The 24,000-nt window shown below is 45.3% G+C and overlaps 1 protein-coding gene and 1 pseudogene across 5 annotated transcripts in view; one reads left to right on the top strand and one right to left on the bottom strand.

Annotated features, from left to right (window-relative positions):
* The window catches only part of LOC147023757 (proton-coupled zinc antiporter SLC30A2-like), a 39,545-nt gene extending 21,092 nt beyond the window's left edge, over nt 1-18,453 (bottom strand). Inside the window, exons 1-3 of one of the 5 annotated variants that reach the window (XM_085889514.1) lie at nt 18,234-18,453; nt 16,687-16,834; nt 15,205-15,351 (exon numbers count right to left, since the gene is read on the bottom strand). In XM_085889514.1, coding sequence (XP_085745640.1) covers nt 15,205-15,351; nt 16,687-16,699 — 160 coding nt within the window. In that variant the 5' untranslated portion in view covers nt 16,700-16,834; nt 18,234-18,453. Of the gene's footprint in view, nt 1-15,204; nt 15,409-16,686; nt 16,835-18,233 lie in introns of those variants that run through there. The other 4 variants (XM_085889511.1, XM_085889510.1, XM_085889512.1 and 1 more) reach the window with 4 other exon arrangements.
* Nucleotides 18,454-21,586: 3,133 nt separating this feature from the next.
* LOC147023756 (uncharacterized) overlaps nt 21,587-24,000 on the top strand; it is a 15,058-nt pseudogene continuing 12,644 nt past the window's right edge.

The raw sequence follows: 24,000 nt of genomic DNA, 5'->3' as shown, positions 1-24,000 counted from the left end.
CAGCTCCGCTTCCTGTCTTTTTGTCAGCGCCACCGCCTCCAAACCATACAACATAGCTGGTCTCACGACCGTCTTATATACTTTCCCCTTCACTCTTGCAGCTACCCTTGTGTCACAAATCACTCCTGCAACTCTTCTCCACCCACTCCATCCTGACTACACTCTCTTTTTCACTTCTCCACCACACTCTCCGTTACTTTGGACAGTTGATCCCAAGTATTTAAACCCATCCACCTTCCCCACCTCAACTCCTTGCAACCGCACCATACCACCACCCTCCCTCTCATTTACGCACATGTACTCCGTCTTACTCCAACTATCATTCCCCTTCTCTCCAGTGCGTACCTCCACCTCTCAAGGCTCGCTTCAGCCTGCTCCCTACTCTCCCTACAGATCATGATGTCATCCGCGAACATCATAGTCCATGGAGACTCCTGTCTGATCTCGTCCGCCAACCTGTCCATCACCATTGCAAACAGGAAAGGGCTCAGAGTCGATCCTTGGTGCAATCCCACTTTTACCTTAAACCGGTCCGTCATTCCTACCGCACACCTCACCGCTGTCACACTGTCCTCATACATATCCTGCACGATCCTCACATACTTCTCCACCACTCCCGACTTCCTCATACAATGCCACAACTCCTCTCTTGGCACCCTATCATAAGCTTTCTCTAAATCCACAAACACACAATGTAACTCCTTCTGGCCTTCCCTATACTTCTCCATCAACATTCTCAAAGCAAACATTGCATCAGTGGTGCTCTTTCCTGGCATAAACCCATATTGCTGCTCACAGATCGTCACCTCTCCTCTCGACCTTGCTTCCACTACTCTTTCCCACAACTTCATGGTGTGGCTTAACAACTTTATCCCTCTGTAATTTCCACAGCTCTGCACATCACCCTTATTCTTGAAAATCGGAACCAGTACACTTAATCTCCACTCCTCCGGCATCCTCTCACTTTCCAAGACTTTATTAAACAATCTGGTTAACAACCCCACTGCCATCTCTCCTAAGCACTTCCATGCCTCCACTGGTATATCATCTGGGCCAACCGCCTTTCCACTTTTCATTCTCTTCATAGCAGTCCTCACTTCATCATTACTGATCCACCCCACTTCCTGATTCACTATCTCCACCTCTTCCAACCTTCTCTCTCTCTCTCATTTTCTCCATTCATCAGCTCCTCAAATTACTCCATCCACCTTCTCAACACACTCTCCTCGCTTGTCAGCACATTCCCATTTACATCCTTTATCACCCTAACCTGCAGCACATCCTTCCCAGCTCGGTCCCTCTGTCTTGCCAATCAGTATAAATCCTTTTCCCCTTCTTTCGTGTCCAACTTCTCATACAGCTCGTCATATGCCTTTTTATTAGCCTTTGCCACCTCTCTCTTTGCCTTTCGCCGCCACTCCTTGTACTCCTGCCTACTTTCTTCATCTCTCTGGCTATCCCACTTCTTTTTCGCCAACCCCTTCTTCCTTCCTCGTTCCACCACCAAGTCTCTTTATCTTCCTTCCTCTGTCCAGATACCACACCAAGTACCTTCCTTGCTATCTCCCTCACCACTTCTGCTGTCGTTGCCCAATCATCCCACCCATCTTTACCACCATCCAACACCTGTCTTGCCTCCTCCCTAAATTCCACGCAACAGTCTTCCTCCTTCAGCTTCCACCATATGGTCCTTGGTTCAGCCCTCACTCTCTTCCTCAACCTCACCTCCAAAATCATCCTACAGACCACCAATCGATGCTGTCGAGCTACACTCTCCCCTGCCACCACCTTACAGTCTCTAATCTCTTTCAGGTTGCATCTCCTGCTTAAGATGTAATCCACCTGTGTGCACTTTCCTCCACTCTTGTACGTCACCCTGTGTTACTCCTTCTTCTTGAAATACATATTTACCACTGCCATTTCCATTCTTTTTGCAAACTCTATCACCACTTGCCTTCCACATTCCTCTCATTGAGACCGTACCTACCCATCACCTCCTCATCCTCTTTATTCCCTGCCCCAACATGCCCATTGAAATCTGCTCCAATCACCACTCTTTCATCCTTGAATACACTCTCCACCACTTCATCTAACTCACTCCAGAAATCTTCTTTATATTCCATCTCACACCCCATATGCGGGGCATATGCACTGACGACATTCATCATCACCCCTTCAATTTCCAACTTCACACTCATCACTCGGTCAGACACTCTCCTCACCTCCAATACCCTCTTGACATAATCCTCCTTCAGGATTACCCCCACACCATTTCTCCTCCCATCCACACCATGGTAGAACAGTTTGAAACCACCTCCAATGCTCCGAGCCTTACTCCCCCTCCACTTGGTCTCTTGTACACACAGTATGTCCACCTTTCTTCTCTCCATCATATCAGCCAACTCTCGCCTTTTGCCAGTCATAGTCCCAAAGTCATAGTCCCAAAGTCATAGTCCCAAAGTCATAGTCCCAAGTCATTGTCCCTTTTTTAACAGATATGCTTGGTCAAAAGCAGCAAAGAATAAGTAAGATCGTGCAGCAAAGAACAAGAAGTTATTTGAAGGAAGCTATGCTTGAAACTTCTGAAAAGTTGTTCTTAAGACTTAAAAAAAAACAGTTAGAAATTACCTCCGCAATAAAAAACGTGCAACACTCTGGAAACTCAATAACATTGAGAATGGAAGCAATGCCAAAGAATGTCACTTGCATCGTTGCTTACAAAGACAGGATTTGCTGCGCTGCAAATTTTTCAGCTTACAAAGTGATGAATCAACAGATGTAGGACTGTACGTGACCGGCTCAGTTGTTTGTTCTTGACACGGTTGTTTTTGAGGAATGTAGTCTGAAAGAAAACATGGTGGCAACTGTACCACTGATTGGCAAAACAGGTGGTGAAGACATTTATTGGGCCTTTCAAAATTCTAAACAGGAGATTGGGCTGCAAGGTGGCCTAGAGGTATGCACACTCACCTCGAAGTCGTCTAGCCTGGGTTCGAATCTCGACCCAGCTATAAACTGTCATCCCAATGCTTCACAGGCAGGATGATTGATGAATATGTGTGCCGTTCCTCGGACAGACGTTGAACTGGGTGTTCCATCTGCCAGCATCAGTTGGTGGATGTTTAAGATCCCACGATATCCTTTGCGAAGAGTCGATGAGCCATCGCCGGCACACTGAACAAATTACAAATTCCTGCCCAAACCTACTGAGTCGTAATGGTGACCTGACCAGGATTGAACCTACCAATTGCTTCAGGAGCACCGATGCTCTGCATATGGTATGGTACATGATGATGAAACAGAAGGTCGATGTCCCTCTGCAATAACCTGTGTCGACATCAACTGACGATGCACCTGCAATGCCAGGAAAGAAAATTGACATTATTATCATGTACCAAAATGACCGTGACTTCCCTGATTTTCTGAGCTATCACTACAACATCCATCTGCAGGCTTTGTGTGCAAAAGTGCTGAAGTTTCAGCATGTCATGGATGTAGTTGTGAAGATTGTCAACTTCATCTGGGCCAGAGCACTGCAACAAAGGCTGTTCAAGACACTCCTGTCCGAACTCGAAGCACAGTATGGTGAGCTTGTTTTCCAAAGTGCAGTGGCTCAGCAAGAGAAAAGAATTGGAGAATATACAGGAAACCCTTCCAGAAATAAAAACGTTTTATTTTCTAAAAAAGAAATCAATAGCAGCTCATGAGTGATTAGCAATGCCTCACTGATTTGGCCTTCCTTACTGATGGCACTTGCAAACTGAACACCATGACCCTTGAATTCAAGGGAAGGACAAAACCCTGACAGCCGATTGGATTTAGTGAATGTATTCAGAACCAATCTCACATTGTGGAATGGAAAGAAGAAAATCAGGCCAAGAGAAACAGGAAGAAAAGGCACTCTTCGATAGACAAACCCAGGGTGAAGAAGTTGGAAAAAAAAACTGCAGAAGACTTTTTGAGAGACGATTCGACGACTTCAAGCACATCGAACCCATCGAGCCCTCCATCAGAATCCCTTCAACCATACCAGTGAAATTGCATCCAAGATTGCAAACTTGGTGAAACGTGACAATGTCCACCTTGAGACGGAAATAATCACACTTCTGAATGATTTGGAACTGAAATCCCGGTCATCTGACACTTGGGGTTTTGAACGCTCACGGAGAAACAGAAGTACATATCCCCCTTTTGGAAGAACTGCATCTTTCTACGAGTGCCTTTTTTCAGATCCACTTTTAGTGTGAGACTGCATTCTTTCTATTATTGTACCTGAAGCCATAGTACCGGTCACACTTGATTTGTGCTCACCTCAACGACTGCAAGAACTTGGCCGGAACGCAGTACAACCCCAGTCTACGGGAAGCTCGCAGATGACGTGCAATGCCAGATATCGCACTAGATGTGAGTATTCAACGTAACTTTAATTTAAAATACTTCTGTTTTACCAAAGTAGCCTCTTCTTCTCTTGTTCGGATTGTTCACTTAAAAGCGATAGTTTGATTTACCTGTTTTTCGACTACTTGTGCCGACGGTCAACATCCATGTTCTTACAGTGGTGTGTCAGGACTATCGACAAGTTCATATTGGAACAGTCACAAGTGCACAGCCTTGTAGTCTCCAAGCCAGTGGAAAAGTATATTTTAAAAAAAACAAGCATCTAGCTGTAGTGTTCAGTTGTTTTTATGAAAATATACAGTAGTTTGTAATACATCGTTCATTTGGCTTTCTTCAGATGCTGAACTGAACTGAATGATGACAGGGTGAGGAAAGAAGATGTTGCCGGTGGCAAGTTCTGTTTTCAATATTATTGCCTAAGAAGATGCTAAGATCGAGGATCACTGACTTGGAGGACTGAAAGTGACCAATTATAAATAAGGAAAGTAAAATACGAATTTTTTTTGCAGCATTGATGATTTTACGTGATGGATTTACGTCAAGACTTCTGTGTTCGACGTTACGTGTGCGTCATGTGTCATTGTACTCTCTCAACTCCCTGGAAGTGGCAGTGTTTAACCTTTCTGTATCAATTTGATGAAGAATTGCAACTTTTATTGTGACCTTGACCATCCTCTTATGAAATTAATTTTGCACAGCAAGTTTGGGGCCAAAATGCAGATGTGCACTCAAAGCTCTCTGGCAAGATGGAGGAGCTATCAATCATTTTAGTATTACAGACGTTTCTTTTTACGTCCAAAACAAACCATTATAGATTTATTGTATTTGTATACCCACAAAACAAACCATCATATGAATATATATATATATATATATATATATATATATATATATATATATATATATATATATATATATATATATATATATATATATATCAAAAAAAACAAAGCTTGGCAGTGGATTAATGGTCAAGGTGTTGGATTAGCAGTTAGAGTGGTTTGCTTAAGATCTTAGGGTCTTCAGTTCAAGTCCTTGTCATGGGAGTGAGGGGACTATGGAAGTTCAGTCTTACCCACCAGTGCCAGCCGTTCACCAGATTGAGGCCCATCCATCCATCCATTGGGACCATACTCTGTGCAGAGCGTTGATGCTGCCTAAGCAGTTTCCTTGGCTATTGAACACAATCCTTGATGGGTCGCCACTCCGACACAGTATACCAGCATGCCGGAACTCATTTTGCCAACCTCAGAAGGATGGCAGGTCGAGTTAACCCCACCTGGTATTAATTCAACAGCTGAGCGGGATTTGAACTCAGGACCCTAGGATCCCAAAGATTGAGGCCCCCAGCACCCAAACTCGATTTTGAGGCTATAGCTGCCCTCTATATAGTGAATCGCTGTTTTGTTGCATTCTGCCCTCTCAAGCATTGAAACGTTGTTGCAGTTGACTAGTTGAAAAATATACGTTTAGAGAAAGATCTTTCCAGGCTTATATGATGGTGAGAATGACGGCACAAAAGCACTGCTCTTGGCTTGTTATTGGTACAACTAAACCCTGTGCTAAGCGTTGTGTTTACAAGCTGTGTAAACATCGTAGGCAGCGGCTGCGAAAGAGGAGTACATTACCTTATCTGTGTTGAGGCCGTGGAATTGGCATTCGGGCAGAGTCAATACTTTGACATGGTTATAGGGGTACCAGAATGCAGATAAAGCTTATTTTTTTAAAGAGCGGCGTGCATGGAGGCTCTTTCAATATATACTAGTGCAGCTGCTGCAGGTCTGAAAGCCCAATTAGACAAAAGCTTATTCTTTGTGCACCAGGTTGAAACATGCCAACCGTAAAAGCACTACACTTGCTTGCTCGCCAATATGGGGTTCCGGACACGTCGAAGCTCCATAAATCTGGTCTCATCAAGGTCATAGCTGAGGCTTGCACCCCCAATTTGCAGGAGAGAATCGATCGTGCGCTACAAACCGGGTAGTTTCCGGCCCTACAGGGTGATGTACAGAATCCCCACAAAAAAGGCCAGCATCATAGGGAGGCACGTCAGCTTTATGATGAGGTCACGGCTAGCCTTAGGGCTAACGCCGACAACCAGCAGGCCAAAAAAGAATCCATTCAAGCATCTGCCAGCCCTTTGGAGGATCTGAAAACAATGCCATCGTCACAGACCCCTTTCTCATTCAATTGATCGAGAAGAACCCCAGATCCTGAAGTCACGACTGAAAGGCGAGAGGGAACCCCTCAAGTTATTTGATCCTCTGACCATAAAAACAGAGCAAAAGGTCGACCCCGTTCACTACTATAGTTTGTACTAGACGACCCGTGAACCCGTTGGGTTCCCATTGTGACAGCGGTTGATAAAAAAAATCATTTCAAAAAAACAAAAAGAAGATAGCTCCAGCCAACTATACCGCTGAGGTTGTTTGCATTGATCAAATACTCCCAAAGAGTACTTGACTGAATCGGGAATTGATTTTTTTAATAATTTTTTTCGTTGCCCGATTTGAACGAAACTTGATACTGCACACCGCAGGAGAATGGTGAGTACGGTGGGCCGAAAAGTTTTGCGCTATCGTGTACCACTTTGGCTGTATTTCGGGAACATACATACATACATATATACAAGATGAGAGTTTTTGTAATATATAGATGTAGATTACATGAATCGGCTGTTTACCAATGACCAGTGTATAAAGAAGAGGAGAGACATCACTGGATGAAATTGCCAAATAAGCCAATGAAATATTAGGTGGCACAGCTGGAACAGCATGCATTGAGGTTAAACTTGTCAGCTGGGGTCCTGATATTATCGATGATTGTTCGAGGTACTGGGTTTCTTATGAGTTGGACAAAATGAGAGTCACACTTGACATGAAATCTGAAGCGCTTGACATGATGGACCCTCAGCAGATGAACAAGCTCTTTACAGTGTGAGGGAAGGCCGCCAATGAGCCACTGGCTGTTGTGAGTGAAGAGGAGGGATTCTCTGAGCATAAGATCAAAAGAAAGGTTGTTGTTAGTGGCGACCAAGTCACGGTAGGGTCCCTGCATGGAATTGATGTACACATATGGGAGGCAGGGAGAGAGTGCCTAGTCTATTTATGTTATGAACTTTGTCCTTTGCCTGGCCAAAACGGTGAACCAGGTCCAGTGAAAGCCCCAGAGGGCGACCCTCAGTTTGCCAATTGCATTATAAAACACGTTGCTGATCACTTTCAGTGTAGAATCACCATACACTCGGCTGGGCTCATCGTACGGCACTAAAGACCCATCATAGGGCACCATCGTACGGCACTGAAGCAGTTTGATGTGAAGGTGGCCAGGACGGGTTGCACTAAGGAGGATGTATTTGCCTTGGAAACTGTTCTCAAAATCAAACTGATGATAGTTGATGCCAAAGGGCATACCATGCGAGACACTGAGAAGTACAATGATGGTTATTCACACATTATAATTCCATGTCACAACAATCATGCATGGGTTGAGTTATCGATGGACCACCTGCAATGAAAGAGGTATGTGGCCTTGATCTTCAAGCAGAAAGGGCTCTGGCAAAAATGCACAAAAATCGACCACTGACCATTGCAGGTATGAGGACATATGAGGCCAGGATCTGTACTGTCATTCTCCAGTTTGCTGTGAAATGCATCCCTGCCACAGCAAGGGTGTGTTTGTGTAGCCGTGTGCTTCTGACGCACAACGGTACTTCACAGAGAGGTGCGGCTGATGTGAGGGCAATAGGTAATGCCTTTGAGGAAGAGACCAGCTGACACCCTAGCAAATTACCAGATGAGCTCCCAGAACTGGCGAAGGACTATCCATCCATCCATTAGGACCATACTCTGTGCAGAGCGTTGGTGCCGCCGAAGCAGTCTCCTTGGCTATTGGGAACAATCCTGGACGGGTCGCCACTCCGACACAGTATACCAGCATGCTGGCACTCATTTTGCCGACCTCGGAAGGATGACAGGCAGAGTCAACCCCACCTGGTGTTAATTCAACAGCTGAGCGGGATTTGAACTCAGGACCCTAGGATCCCAAGCCCACTACCTTAACCATTAAGCCAACACCAGGCATGAAGGACTATGATTCAGCATGTTACTCCTTGGGTGGTACCACAGCCTACCGGTTCCACAAATGGTGAGTGAAAGAAAGAATTCTCACCATACCCGAAAAATATTGTGATGTTTGGAAGGCATCATACCTTGGATTCCACCTATGGGTGGAATCCAAGGTATGGAACACGAGCACATAGACATGTGCGCAGCCAACCTCGCCTGCAAGGACAGTGTCTTTGGAGGTGTCGGTGACACGATGGATCTCGTCCAACAGTATGGTTTCCCAATGAGTATGCTTCGGCAAGCAAACATGGATGGTGTGCCTCTTACTCACATAACCTCACTCACAGGTGCAATGCAACTCGCTACATTGGAGTTCTATCAAAACACACCCATATATGGTAGGGTGCGTAGGGGAGCAACTACGCGAGAACAATGACTGGATCACCACACCCGAATTGGCCGGCCTGCTACAAGCACGCGACCTTTGCTCGGAGAGCACAACTGCTCACGAGGTAGTATATAGTGTTGGTGTGAAGGAGAAAATCAAGTTCCCAGTTGATAGGGATATAGCTATACGCTTTGTTGGCAAATGTGCTCGGAGAGGAGACATGTCAAGTATTCTTGTGAAGGACGACAATGAGACTGCATACATGTCCAACGTCCTGGCAGGAGCAGAGAGGCTTCTTAATTTTGAAAAGGTACAGGGCACCAATCTAATCCAATATAGGGAAGAAAGGGTGAGAACTCAGTGGTACCACATCCGGGCCTTATTGTGGGGTACACTATCATCAGGCTCCGAAGTACGTTTTGGCACATTCCACAGAATGACGTGCTATGCATCTGCACGGACGCAATTTACACCGGTTGGCCCTCCCAGGCCATGCATGACATGCTTGTCGAGGAGCAGCCCAGATACGGGCAGTGGCACCACAAAACTCCAGGGTGTGAATGGTGCGCAGAAGCAGCTGGATGGAAACTTGAGCACTGTGTAAGCCGTACCCCTGCTGCAATGGTCGATTTTCAATCATCACCACCACTACCGGCTGACCTTGCAGCACCTACGGGCCGGCGAATGTACCTCACGGGCCAGGGTGGCTCTGGTAAAACCAAGTGGGCCATTAATACATTCTGTGGGCGGAGAATGTAGTATTGACCTCGGAGAATGATCTCACTGCGAATCATCAAAACAACCCCAACCTGGGGTTGCAGAAACATGATGTGCAAGTGTACCACCACTACCTGTGCACCCCTGTGGATAAACCTATTGGCAAATGGGACCCTGTTGGACTGGTGTCATCGTGATCGATGAGTGCTGCAAAATTCCGACCATAGTTCTGCGCACGATCCTGGATTACCTCGCCTGTAGGACCTGCCCCAGGTGATTTGCACAGATGGCCTGTTGCAGTTGCCACAATGGAGTGATAAGGTCGGACCCCACCACATGCTCACAGAATGGGCCAGCACAAATGTGCGTTGGTTTCAAACAGATTACCATTTCCTGTGCGAACGGTGTGAGCAGCCATACAGTGTTTGCTCTGCAAACAGCACATGTCCCACTGCACTGCTCTCGTGACTTCACGACATTAAAAAAAAGCACATGTGGTGTACACCTGACCCTGTGCAGCTCGACATCTTTGGCAATGCATAGGAGGGCATTGCATTTGACAAGCAAACTATAAAGCAACCTTCACCAAATGACCTGTGGGTTTGCTCCTAAAACCATATTGGGCCTAAGGTACAACCCCGCTTGGTGGCGCATCACAAGAAAACCTGTCTGACTGCCCCTGCCCAGGTCCAGTTTCACCCTGATGACAGTATCGCCCACTGGTATCGCGTGCAAGGTCAGCAAGTTACCATACAGGGATCATGGAAGTGTATCCAGGCTTACAATAGCACCGTTGTACAGGTGCCGCTGCTGGTTGAGAGGGAGTTGCTTCTAGAGTGGAAGTATGCTAGTACCCAGTATTGGTCCAGCAAATGTGAAGAACCCCATGCCTCGGTTCGGACCCTTCAGCCACCAGTCGATGTTTGGAACAACTCCAAAGTCATTGCAGATGCATTCTTAGGCTCTACAGACATATGGTTTTGCAAATGCACTCCAGGCCTGGTCTTGAGGGAGCGGCACTTGGATCTCTTTTAGGATCCATCGGACTTGGTAGTCGATGTGGAAAATAAAGAGTGTGAAAGTGGGTGCTCCGAAGCTGCAAGGTGGTCGTTGACCGACACTCCATATCCTGTGGTATCACACCAGACCGTGAAGTTAAATTGGGTCTGCCAGAACTGCATCAGGTGCGAGTTCCAGATTTGTATAACCTCCTCACCACTCACACGTGGCAGTTTATACAAGACAAAGACATCTGGGAACTTTGCCTTGAACTTTTCTTGTGCTGAGTCTGTCACCTGGGAATCAGACCTGAGTAGACTTTATACAGGGACTACTGTCTTGAACACCCCACCCACTGTATTTGGTATCTATATTGAAAGCAAATGCTTTCTTTTCTATAGCTCTGAAGGAGCAAACAACAACATTATGGCCATGTTTCATACACCTTCAAATGTTCAAAGCGGAGAGGCAGTCCCCCTCCAACAGTGCATTGACAACTGCAACGGTAGATTGCATGTCGACCTGTGCTCGGTTAACAATACAGTGGGTTGGCACAACATTGGAAAAGGCGAGACCATAGTCGCTCTCTCGACAGAGCAGAGAGGTGAGGCAAGAAGAGACGTGCCCCCTGGCTTGTGGAGCTTCTATGGGCTGAATAATTTAATAAAAAGGGATGTTCCACCGGATGTTGTCGATCTCAATATAAACGGGACTAATGGGCTCATCACACTGACCTTGGAGGGTCCGTACAAGTGGCAGTTTACAGCTGACCTGCTGAACTTGCTTGGCCTCAATGATGCAGATTGGCTTTCCGCAGGCGTATAAACTGGAGACCGACCTGTAAACTTCGCCTTCACCAAAACACTTCATGTGCATCTTGCTCAGATAAGCACCGCATACAATGTCTCCGAAGAGGAGCCCATCACTCTCATCAGGATCATTGGTGTGGGGTTCATTCCTTTGGAGAGACCACCACTGTGAGCTTTCCCCACTCTGAATACCGACAGCTGCAGTGTGGTACAATTAATGAATTGAAGGTATCTATACGTGTTGATACTGGACAGCTTTTAGACAAGAAGAAGTTTCCGTCGTAATGTTGTAACCCAAATTTGGTAGGATTCTGACTGGTGTGTCTGGAGAAGAGGATTATTGAAGGAATTTACGCGATTTTCACAAAAATTGAATGTCGGCCATTTTGACACATTTCTGGTCATGTGATCAGCATGGCCTCTGCAATTTAACATTATAACCATGTCCTAATGTTTTAACTTAAATTTGGTTGCATTCTGACTGGTGGTTCTGGAGAAGAAGATTTTTGATGGAATTTATCGGATTTTCACAAAAATTGACTAAGTCAGCCATTTTGACACACTTCCGGTCATGTGATCGGAATGACCAGCAATTTAACTTCCCCACCCTGGCCTAATGTAACCCAAATTTGGTAGCATTCGGACTGGTGGAGCAGGAGAAGAAGATTTTGGAAGGAATTTGCGGGGCCGCCATTTTGACACACTTCCGGTCAGGTGATCGGCATGGCCTCCACAATTTAACTTCAGGACCCTGTCCTAATGTTGTAACCTAAATTTGGTAGCATTCTGACTAGTGAGTCTGGAGAAGAAGATTTTTGAAGGAATTTACAAGATTTTCCCAAAAATTGACTGTTGGCCATTTTGACACACTTCCAGTCACGTGATCGGCATGACCTCCGCAATTTAACACCCTTACCCTGGCCTAATGTTGAAACCAAATTTGGTGCCATTTTGACTGGTGGGTCTGGAGAAGAAGATTTGTGAACAAATTTACAAAGTCGGCCATTTTGACCTACTTAAAGTCATGTGACTGGAACGAGCTTTGCAATTCCTGGTAGCAGTAACGAGAGGAACGTTTCTGCCAAATTTCAGCCGGATCGGCCTCGCAGTTTGGCTGGAGAAATCGAAAAAGGAGACAGACGGGCGGACGGTGTACGATGACAATACCTTATCTGGAATGTAAATTCAAGATAAGCTAATAACTACATAAGGCAGCTATAGCCTCAAAATCTAATTTTGGTGCTGTGGGCCTCAATCGGGTGAACGGCACAATTGGGTAAGACTGAACTTCCAGAGTCCCATCCCCCACCCCACCCCCCGCCAATTCCGTTAAATAACACCAGGTGGGTTGACTCAGCCTGTCATCCCTCTGAGGTTGGCAAAATGAGTTCCAGCTTGCTGGAAACAAGGGGCACTGTGCATCATTGGTGGAGCTGAGCTCCCAGCAATCAAAGATACATGGTATATTTGTGAGATTATTGAGATTCTATGACCTGGACAAATGCCATGATGATACTGTTATGGCTGTGGAAATGGACCCCCAAGCATTTCAGAGAGACATATAGAAATACAGTGTCAGTTATGTCATTAGTATATGTGATTAGACGGACATTTCCCTTTATTTGGGGGATTTGGTGGCGGGAGTGGGAGAAGAATGTGTTATGAGATAGTCTGTTTAATCCCTGATGTCATGTTTCTCCTCCACCTACTTTAAACATTCTCAATCTTCCAATCTACTTCAAATGCACTGTCAATCCATCAATTCGACTTTTAATCCCACATCATCCATCAGCCTTCCGCCCATCCATCCATCTCCAACCCCTCATCCTTTCATTTCACAACCTTTCATTTCCAGTGCTCCCCTCAGAAATCTTCCTTTTCTGTTCATTAATTCCTCCTCGTTATCTCCCCAGAAATTTTCACCCCTTGTTTCTCGTCCCATTTTAGTTAGTAATTCCCTGAATCAATATACATTCGGTTCTCACATTCAAATAAACCGCCCTTTCCTTTCTTCCTTGCATTTTCCCATTAAAACACAACATTAACATGACATGAGAAGGGATCGAAGCACTAAAAGTGGAGTGTACCGCAGCAGAGGAATCTTCCAGAAGGATAGGTGCCACTCAGTTGCTAGAGACATTTCTCAAAGCCCCTAAAAGGCTCCACGAGGCGCAAACCAATGGGGACACAGCACGAGCAGGTAGCGAGAAGACGGAGAACCGTGACCACGCCTGGTCGCAGTGGAAATAAAAGGCTGGAATAATATCTCTCTCTTTCGTCCACCAACCCCTCCTTGCAATGAGTTCCTTTGCCAAGCCCATGCTGATGTCCGCAAGTTCAGACCGTGAGAGCCACCAGGGGGGAACTGGTGCACCAGGAGCTGCACGAGTTTGCACAAAACCTGCATGGGCATGCATTGAAACTGTGAGATGCTGCCCGAACCTCTGACATTGCCTATCTGGACCACAATAGCCACAGTCGTTCCTGCCTGCTACAAAAAACAATCTACCCGAGATGCATCGACACTCCTGATATTCCCAGTTCCACCACCATCCTCCCCCCAATCCTGCCCTGCATTTGGGATTCGTGCAGGCCCGCCTATCTGTGTGGGGTGAGCCAGGACCCACAGTCAGCTCTTCCTTTAATATGCTCATCTTTCTAAGATCATCTTTCTGGTCCCCTGCATGTAAATAAATGCTTGCTGATTAGAACTGTTAAATGTTTCCAGACCTGCTCATTTTTGTCTTTTCCTTAATTGGTTTGATGTAGTGTCTACGTCTTAGATAGACGGGAAGATTTTGCCCCACTGATTGGCTCCGCTGATTAAGCCAACCCATGGTTTTGCTCGGCCATAATAAGTAAATGGGTTGGCATTGAGGGTGTGGTGCCCAATTCGGATCACCAAACCAGCGGTAGGTAATGTGGTTTTATTGGACACGAGGACTCTGCTCGGTTTGGTGGTGTCAGTCAGCGTCCGTGGTTAACTAGCAACCCGCCGGATGGCGGAGTTATCCATAGCTGGTGGCTTCAGGTCCGGAGGTCAGGGAGCAGCTCCAAGGAACCCCCCGTGGTAACCCCAGAACCCCGGTTCTGTCACAATACCATCATAACGACACCATGACTGTCAGCCGAGAATGGCCTTTAGCAGTTAAAGAATGTTAAAGTGAAATGCTGTCACCAATCAGATAAAAAACGAAGCTTCTGGCTAGTTTTGCCCTTATTTGGGTTCATCAGGGGAACATATCGCTGTTTCATTCACTTAGTGACTTTGAGGACTGTCCGTCCATCACGTTATCTCCTCCTGAACGATTGTGCAGAAATTCATCAAACTTGGTAGTTATTGTCACCACATGACAAGAAGGTACAAGAGCAGTATCATTCTGGCCAAACTCCCTGGGACCCTGGGGCCCTGGAGTCCTGGAGCAGGGTCAAAACATCAAACTATATACCAAACAATGCAATTACAGGAATATTTTTAAACATTTTAAAATGAAACTTTGTATATGCAATCAACATTGGGGGACACATGAAATATGTAACGATTTTTTGGATTTCACCCCAGATTCATGCCCCCATGGGGTGGGTACTTGGGGACATCGGGATCAAAACAGATTTGTTTTAACTCAATGTTGGTTTTAACTCAATGGTAGAACTTTTTGCCATCTTTCAACTCTGCTTTGGATGGGAAGCGAGGAGATTTGTACACCGTTGACTTTGCCCTCGATTTAATTGTACATATTTCAAGCAGCCTCTTTTTTCAGAGAATGACAATAGTCATGTTCCCCTGGCTGCCCATACTGAGTGCAGCACATTGCGATGAGCTCACCTGGCAGGTAGCGTGGATTGCTGATTCCCAGCTCGGTTGGAGTGATCACAGGCGAAGCCGAGTTTCTCTGGCCTTTTCTTTTAGGAGCCACACCATTGTCCATTGGCAGTTCCCTCACCAGGGATGTAGCAGGAGGATTGGCAGGATCTGAGTCCATGTTTGAAATGAAGAACAACAAGGCCTAACGGCAGGCTCTGAAATGTACTGAAATGTGCATAATGAATGACATATTATATTGCAAGAAAAAAACCTTGTGCATGCACTTAATATTATTTACTATTATTTTTTTTTTTTAGCTCACCTGGACTTTAGTCAGGTGAGCTTATGCGATCAAGAAGTGTCCGTAGGTGAGTGAATGAGTCAGTCAGTCAGTCCGTAAAACACTTCAGTCATTATCGCTTGAACCAAACACATAATTTTGGTGAAACTTGGCCACAAACTTCATATCTGATGCCGAACGAAGTTGTATTGACCGCATCAAAATCTATGTCCATTAAGGGGGTCTACCGGGTGGGAATATCAGGAGTGTTGATGCGTGTCGGGTATCGTGTTTCTGTAGCACTCTCAGAAACGACACATGCAATTCTGATGAAACCAAAATAGGTATTTGCTCTCTTTTCGAAAACTACGCACACAATTTGAATGAAATTTGACCACAACCTTCATCACCCGTCATGTACCAAAGTTTGTTTCGGGCAAAGAAAAAATTAGTGTCTAATGGGGTCTGTAGGGAGGGGGGCTTGAGAGACTGCTGCTCCTGATCCAGGTGAGCTTCAGGACACGCGGTCCTATTGTTAGCTCACCTGGAAAGTAGTTCCTGGGAGATTATGGAATGGTGTGTCATCCATCCGTCCACAAATACTTTCAACTCCTTTCCTGAAACTACGCATCGGATTTCGATTAAACTTTGGCACAACGTTCATCAACGCGTATGTAGCAAAGCTTGTTCATGCCATTAAAAATAAATCCATAGTTATTTACTTTCTTCTGCATTACATATTCTGTGGGTCATCACGCCTACCATTAGTTCCCTGGTTATCTTATCCAGCCACTTCGAGGTGAGCACCCAGGGGTATTGCCCCTATGTTTATGTTGTATTATAAAGAGGAGGGATATAAACTCAAGTCCAAAAGTGCAGGGTGTAAGTGAGTCAAACAGTTGATGGAAAATCTTGGGCAGAAAAGTTAAAATCATTATAAATGAACAATTACAAAAATTAAAATTCAACAATAGTTTAGGAGGGATGTCCTTCCTCCGTCGCTTGTGCGAGATACTTAAGGAACCGTTTTGAGCCACTGACCGGTCTCCACATAATCTATCTGGATTATAATTGTGCTTCGATGATTCTCGAGCGAAAAGGATAAGTGATAAAGTTGTTGGGATAAAGATGTGGATCCGGTAAACAACTACAATCTTTCTCAGTCCCCCACCCACTCTGCCAAGGGTGTTTTAATAACTTAGCAATGCTGGGTGCACGGATACCTGATGAAGGCATCTCTGAGGATGAAATCCTTGTCAAAAAACCTTCAGTTGAGAGCAGCGTTTCTCTCGGCCTGGTGATCTTAGGGTCTTGAGTTCAAGGAAGACCCTGTTGGGCTGTTGAATTAACACCAGGCTGTTCGGGTTAGTCCTGAGGTTGGCAAAATGAGTGCCAGTGTACTGTTAACAGGGGCACTGCATCAGTGGCACAGCTGTGCCCCCCCCTCAGCCACATGTTGCATATGAATAAATAAATAATAAAGAAATTATCTGCAGCAACTGCAATGTCAAGGAAGGGCTGTCTATTTATGACGCACGTGAGAAAATGCCAGGTGAGACGATCTGGACAGGTGTGCAGGAGCATTGCGTACATGCGGACGTCAGTGCCAGTACAGGTGTGTTCATTTTTTTGTCCGTTTCGTCGTCCTGCAGGTGATCGTGAAAGCATGGAGCACGTCCCCAAGTCGCGTAAAGTACAATGCGGGAAACTTTCAATCGATATCGATGGTGAAGCCGATCCGATATATCGATCCGATCCGATGATCAGAAGCTGCTCCCGTTGGTTATTTGCAGTAATAGTAAAATATAATTAAAATTAAAAATAGTAATTGCGTTCACACGTCGCAACCTTCATACTCATCGATTGTGGCAGGTTGGAGTGAAAGAATCTCACGAGGTTTGTATGTTTCACCAAAAATGAAAACAACCTGAACAGGTTTCATCTGGTTTCGCCTTCCCACGTGATCCGACGACTGATCGACGATCATGATGTGGGGGGAATCGAGGTTCAAATCCGATATCCCATCGGCGAATTTGCTCATATTATATCTTACAAATTCCTATATAATGCACAGGTAAAGGTGTATGTACATCTACCAATGTCTTCATGCTATACCCTGGAGCCTCAGCTGGCGCGTACAGGTGTACAAGACAAAGAATACACTGGAGCCTCAGCTGGCACGTACAGGTGTACAAGACAAAGAATACCCTGGAGCCTCAGCTGACACGTACAGGTGTACAAGACAAAGAATACCCTGGAGCCTCAGCTGACACGTACAGGTGTACAAGACAAAGAATACCCTGGAGCCTCAGCTGGCACGTACAGGTATACAAGACAAAGAATACCCTGGAGCCTCAGCTGGCACGTACAGGTGTACAAGACAAAGAATACCCTGGAGCCTCAGCTGGCACGTACAGGTATATAAGACAGAATGCCATGGAGCCTCAGCTGGCACGTACAGGTGTACAACACAAAGAATACCCTGGAGCCTCAGCTGGCACGTATAGGTGTACAAGACAGAGAAAGCGAGAGAAAAATTTCAGGTGTTGCCAGCAAACTGCTCACTCTGGGTCAAGGTGCTATCGTCGTTCGTTGTACCTGAAGTTTCCCTCGAAATGAGAAAGGAAACGTCACGAAAAACCAGCATGTTATGATGATGATGATGATGATAACAACCATGAATGTTATACCTGGATCGAGAGTCCTACTTTATGGATGGTTTGACAAAAGAAGAGTTTGTAGGAGTACACAAGAAGCTCTCGATACTTACTTGCTACTCGAGCTGTTGAGATCCCAAACGGAGTGGCCTCCTGTGCTCACCGTGTGCAAAACCGTGCCGTGTGCACAAACAGGTCCGGCTCTGCACACGGCACGGACTGACAGCGACATCGCGGTCCCCCGAAATGGGGACCATGTTCAACAGGTGAACTGAAGGGGAACAATCGTCACGTGACTCCGTGAGGTTCAATTCTCATCGCTCCCGCTCCCCCTACCCTCTCCTCGCTCCCATATTTTCCCTCCCCCTCCTCACTCTCACCTCTCTCCTCCTCACTCCCCACTCTTTCTATGCTCTCTCCTTTCTCTCCCCACTCACCTCTCTCTCCCCACTCCCCTCTCTCTTGGTATTCCCATTAGCGAAGTGACAAGTGGAATTTTATAATCTTCTTCCACACTAGTAAAGTGTGTGTGTGTGTGTGTGTGTGTGTGTGTGTGTGTGTGTGTGTGTGTGTGTGTGTGTGTGTGTGTGTGTGTGTGTGTGTGTGTGTGTGTGTGTGTGTGTGTGTGTGTGTGTGTGTGTGTGTGTGTGTGTGTGTGTGTGTGTGTGTGTTTGATTGGTATCTACTTATATGGGTTTCAGAATGTGGAATGGAGTCCTCCCAGGTGGACTCAAACTATCCCCCTTCATTTCAGTAAGGGGTCACCACGGACCAAGGTGTGAAGTTTTCTGTTCTCAAAGTTTTGTGTCGAGGGCTCTCTTCAGGATCGTCGCTGAACCCCAGACAGCTTCCAACTGTAGTTCATTTGTAGTAATATTCCCAGGGATGGTTTGTAATATCTCTGCGAGGTTCTTTATCATCATTCCTGTTGGTCCAACTGTCACTGGTTCAACTTTGGCATTCTTCAGTTTCCAGGATCTTTTCACTTCATTCTTGAGGTCTTGGTATTTGGACATTTTCTTGATTTCTGCATCGTTTAGTCCAAAATTACTTCTATTAACACCTCAATCAGCAATGCCTTCTCTTTTTTTGTACCTAAGTATGATATCTGGTCACAATGCCTTGTTTTCGATGTTCATGCTCAATGGGATCATTAGGTCGTACGTGAGCGGTCGGTACTTCCATGTTTTCAGTGATTCAGGTCAGGTCAGGTATGGGAGCATGTGCCAGAACAGCGCGTCGCTGCGTCCACTTTCCGCCGGTACTCCAGGGGCCTCCGTCTGGCCATCCCCCAGGCAGATGCCAGGCCCATCCCCATCTCCTTGAGATGATGGTCAACCTGCTGCAACCATGAGGCACGTGGTCGGCCCACTGGCCTCCTCCACTCATGAGACTCCCTCGCTGAGAGAATCTGGTGAGCAGGATCAGCGTCAGGAAAACGAGCCACATGTCCATACAGCCGCAGCTGACGCTCACGGACTATGCAGGTAACAAATCTCATCCGAGTCTCTCTCAGCAACCGCTCGTTGGACACAAAATCCGACCAGCGATAGCCAAGGATTCTCCGAAGAGACCTGGTACCAAAGGAATTAAGTCTCCGTCTCCGTCTTCAGTGATTACTTTTAGTTAATGTTCCCACACTGGAACAGGAATATCAAAGATTTTGCAGATGTGCCTGTGGTTAACATTACAAGTTCTGTTGTGTCGTCATGTGTGCAGCTGTTCTGATACGAGTTGTTTTTTTGTGTTCAGTCATGAAGCATAACATACACTACATGGCCAAAAGTATGTGGACACCTGCTGGTCCAACATCTCATTCCAAAATCATGGGCATTAATATGGAGTTGGCTCCCCCTTTGCTGTTATAACAGCTTCCACTCTTCTGGGAAGGCTTTCCACTCGATGTTGGAACATTGCCATGGAGATTTGCTTCCATTCAACCACAAGAGTATTCGTGAGGTCGGGCACTGACGTTGGGTGATTAGGTCTGGCTCGCAGTTGGCGTTCCAATTCATCCCAAAGGTGTTTGATGGGGTTCTGAGGTCAGGGCTTTGTGCAGGCCAATCAAGTTCTTCCACACCGATCTTGACAAACCATTTCTGTATGGACCTTGCTTTGTGCACGGGGGGCATTGTCACGCTGAAACAGGAAAGGGCCTTCTCCAAACTGTTACCACAAAGTTGGAAGTACAGAATCATGTAGAATGTCATTGTATGCTGTAGTGTTGACTTCCTTTCACTGGAATTAAGGGGCCGAGCCCGAACCATGAAAAACATCCACAGACCATTATTCCTCCTCCAACAAACATACAGTTGGCACTATGCATTTGGGCAGGTAGCGTTCTCCTGGCATCTGCCAAACCCAAATTTGTCCATCGGACTGCCAGATGGTAAAGCGTGATTCATCACTCCAGAGAATGCATTTCCACTGCTCCAGTCTAATGGTGGTGAGCTTCACACCACTCCAGCCGGCACTTGTCGTTGCCCATGGTGATCTTAGACTTGTGTGCGGCTGCTCGGCCATGGAAACCCATTTCATGAAGCTCTCGCCAAACAGTGCTTGTGCTGACGTTGCTTCCAGAGTCAGTTTGGAACTCGTTGGTGAGTGATACAACCGACGACAGACGATTTTAGCATGTTACGCACTTGAGCACTCGGCGGTCTCGTTCTGTGAGCATGTGTGGCCGACGACTTCACAGCTGAGCTGTTGTTGCTCCTAAACATTTCCACTTTACAATAACAGCACTTACGTACAGTTGACCGGGGCAACTCCATCAGGGCAGAAATTTGACGAACTGACTTGTTGGAAAGGTGGCATGTTGAAAGTCACCGACCTCTTCAGTACGACACATTCTCCTGCCAATGTTTGTCTATGGAGATTGCGTGGCTGTGTGCTTGATTTTAAACACCTGTCAGCAATGGGTGTGGCTGAAATAGCTGAATCCATGAATTGGAAGGGGTGTCCACATACTTTTGGCCATGTGGTGTACTTTACTCTTTGCTAATGCCACATCCACCCCTCACGTTTCTATCTTTTTTTTTTCCTTCTCCCCCCAACTACTTCACTTTCTTTCTCTCTCTCACCCCTCCGTCCGACAGTGAAAAGCAACATTTGGTGAGGCATTTCTCCCCCCCCCCTTTTCTTGCTCTTTCCCCCTTCTGAGCTTCCTCTCACCTCCCTGCCTTCTCTCTCTCCTCTCCCTCCTCTCTCAACCCCCCCCCCCAATACCCCCATCAGCTAAGCGATATCGCCATATTGTTTTTTTGGGGACCAAGTGTAATGTGCTTTGTTCCGTGTTAGATTTCCACACCTTGGTAATTGATGCATGTCCAAACCCACTAGATTATGTGAAACCTACAGGCTGTATGCCTGGTGTAGGCTTAATGGTTAGGGTGGTGGGCTTTGGATCCAAAGGTCCTGAGTTCAAATCCCGCTCAGCTGTTGAATTAATACCAGTTGGGGTTAACTCGACCTGTCATCCTTCCGAGGTTGGCAAAATGAGTGCCAGCGTGCTGGTATACTGTGTTGGAGTGGCAAACCGCCCAGGATTGTGTCCAATTGCCAAAGTGACTGCTTGAGCAGCACCAACGCTCTGCATAGAGTATGGTCCTAATCTCCTCCTCCTCCTCCTCCTCCTCCTCCTCCTCCAGAATGTCTGATGCCTCGTTTTTCCATCCCTGATCTATTCTGCAAAAACCATTGAACAGCCAGAGATCCTTTCTGGACCAGTCAAAGTTTTCCGGACCAGACCGTCAGTGGCCATGATGGTGAGAAAACGAGGTGATACAGTATGTATTCTTGGTCCCCTGCTCTTTCTCTTTCTCCCTCCAGTTCTCATAAAACATTCTCCTCACAGTTCTTTTTCTCCTCAAACTTCTTTTCCTCTGTCATGTTCTCTGTTCTCAACCTGGTCTCCTCAGAACTCCTTTTCCTCCTTCCCTTGTTCTTGTCAGACTCCCATGATCCCTCTTCTCCCTCTTCATGCCTGGGCAACGCCCCGCCCCCCAAAGGCATCCATCACTCCGCCCCTGAAGGCATTCGTAGCTCCACCCCTCCCTTCCTCTCTTGCAAAGTCTCCTGGTGCTTCCGGTGGAGGTTTATAAACATAATTTCCATCACCATAATCCCCAACTAATTATTACCACGCGCCACCACCCTCTGTATGGTGTACATTCAAACAAGACATTCCTTAAGCTGACATGTCCCAACTTATTACATCAAGATTTGCCAACTACCCGTACAAGGACTATGCTACTCTATACATTCCTATCTGCTCAAAGGTGATGTCTAACCCCCCCCCCCCCACAAACATAAAATTGTGTTGATACCATATTCATAACGACAGATACCTAAACAAACAATATTCAGGGTAAGCAAGACTATATGACAGCCATTTTGAATAAAGAAATGGCCACCGTGAAAAATGTAAGTAGATGGTATGCAAAAGGAAATACATGCATAATCATACATGCATTTTGAGAGGAAAAAGCAAACACCGCATTATTCACATTGAATATTTATTCAAAATTAACAAACACCGTAGAGATCAATGGGAAACAAACGTGTTTGCAAACAAACGTGTATTTTACTGTTTTTTACCCTCGCCGAAGGAGAATGTATTGCATTTAGTCCATGAGCCAGACCAGATTTGACTACCAAATTGAGGGACTAAAAGCCACTATGCTTTTCAGTTACCTTGATGTCTGTAGAGTATAGAATCGTGTGATGGATGCTTCTCATGCCCAGCTTAGTGGTATTTTGGCGGCCATTTTAAAAAATGGCCGCCACTTTTCAATGACCTTGATATATGTCAGTAATTTGGCCATATCTCCACAATGGCTTAACATAAACACATGATGTCACATTCATACGATTCAGTATAAAATTCTGCATCTTTTGGTGTGTATTTTGTTCAGTAATGTTAATTACTTTTTTTATTTATGAACACAAATGTTGTGAAAAAGTGGCATTTTGTAACTTTTTTTCCATATTTGTTCACCTAAAATCACTATAAATATCAAAGTTTACTTATTTCAAGGTATTTATGCATGACTTGGTTATTTGACATTAATATTAGTGATATAGAGTCCTAATCATAGCACTCATTCAAATCATATAGCAATGAATTGAAACATATACACGACAGTCAAATCTCGCATGAGTTGTCTTTTTTATCAAATATTATCACTGTAACATTGTAATCTCAGTTCAGGGGACCTATATAATTCATTAACAACTATTCAGTAGGGTTTTTCTAATATTTTGACTTTACTTTCAATTAAATTAATTGTTTTGATCAATTATTTTTTCATATTATTTTGCATTTTTAATACTTTTCTTAACAGTTTTATAGGGTCAATGTTATTTTCAATATGTTAAGCGTTCACCCATGGATTAGGCTGCTTTCATATTTAATTCATAGATAAATGTATTAAAGTAATCAAAATAAAATTATATTTGATCTGGTCCCCTCATCACCGTAACCTTTGAGATAGTCCCTCAGTGAAGCCGTGCTAAAAATAGAAATGATGACAGCATGTAACCAACTAACAGAATTTAGGTCACAGAAGTGATGCAGGCAAATGGGGTGTGTGAGATGTTTCAAGATGAGCTAACAACTGAAATGTAAGTATTACACAGTACAACCCCTTTAGTACACTATTGTTGGGAGCCAAAAGTGCTAACCATGAGTTAAGTAAATAAAACAGTGTACTAAATTTGCAGAAATACATGTATATACAAGCCACATGATTTGTGCTATTTCAAATGATTGTGGTATTTATGATATTACCAGATATAAACAACAAAATATATTTCATTATCATTGTTAAAACTGCTGTTTCATCCAAATATTGTCATATGTGTCCTGTTTTTTAAATA

The sequence above is a fragment of the Eptatretus burgeri genome, chromosome 7, assembly GCF_056783735.1.
Source record: "Eptatretus burgeri isolate ZD-2024b chromosome 7, Ebu_testis_v1, whole genome shotgun sequence".
In the NCBI taxonomy this organism is placed as follows: Eukaryota; Metazoa; Chordata; class Myxini; order Myxiniformes; family Myxinidae; genus Eptatretus; species Eptatretus burgeri.
The sequence above is the reverse complement of the archived record's forward strand: the minus strand, read 5'-3'. Positions and strand labels throughout refer to the sequence as shown.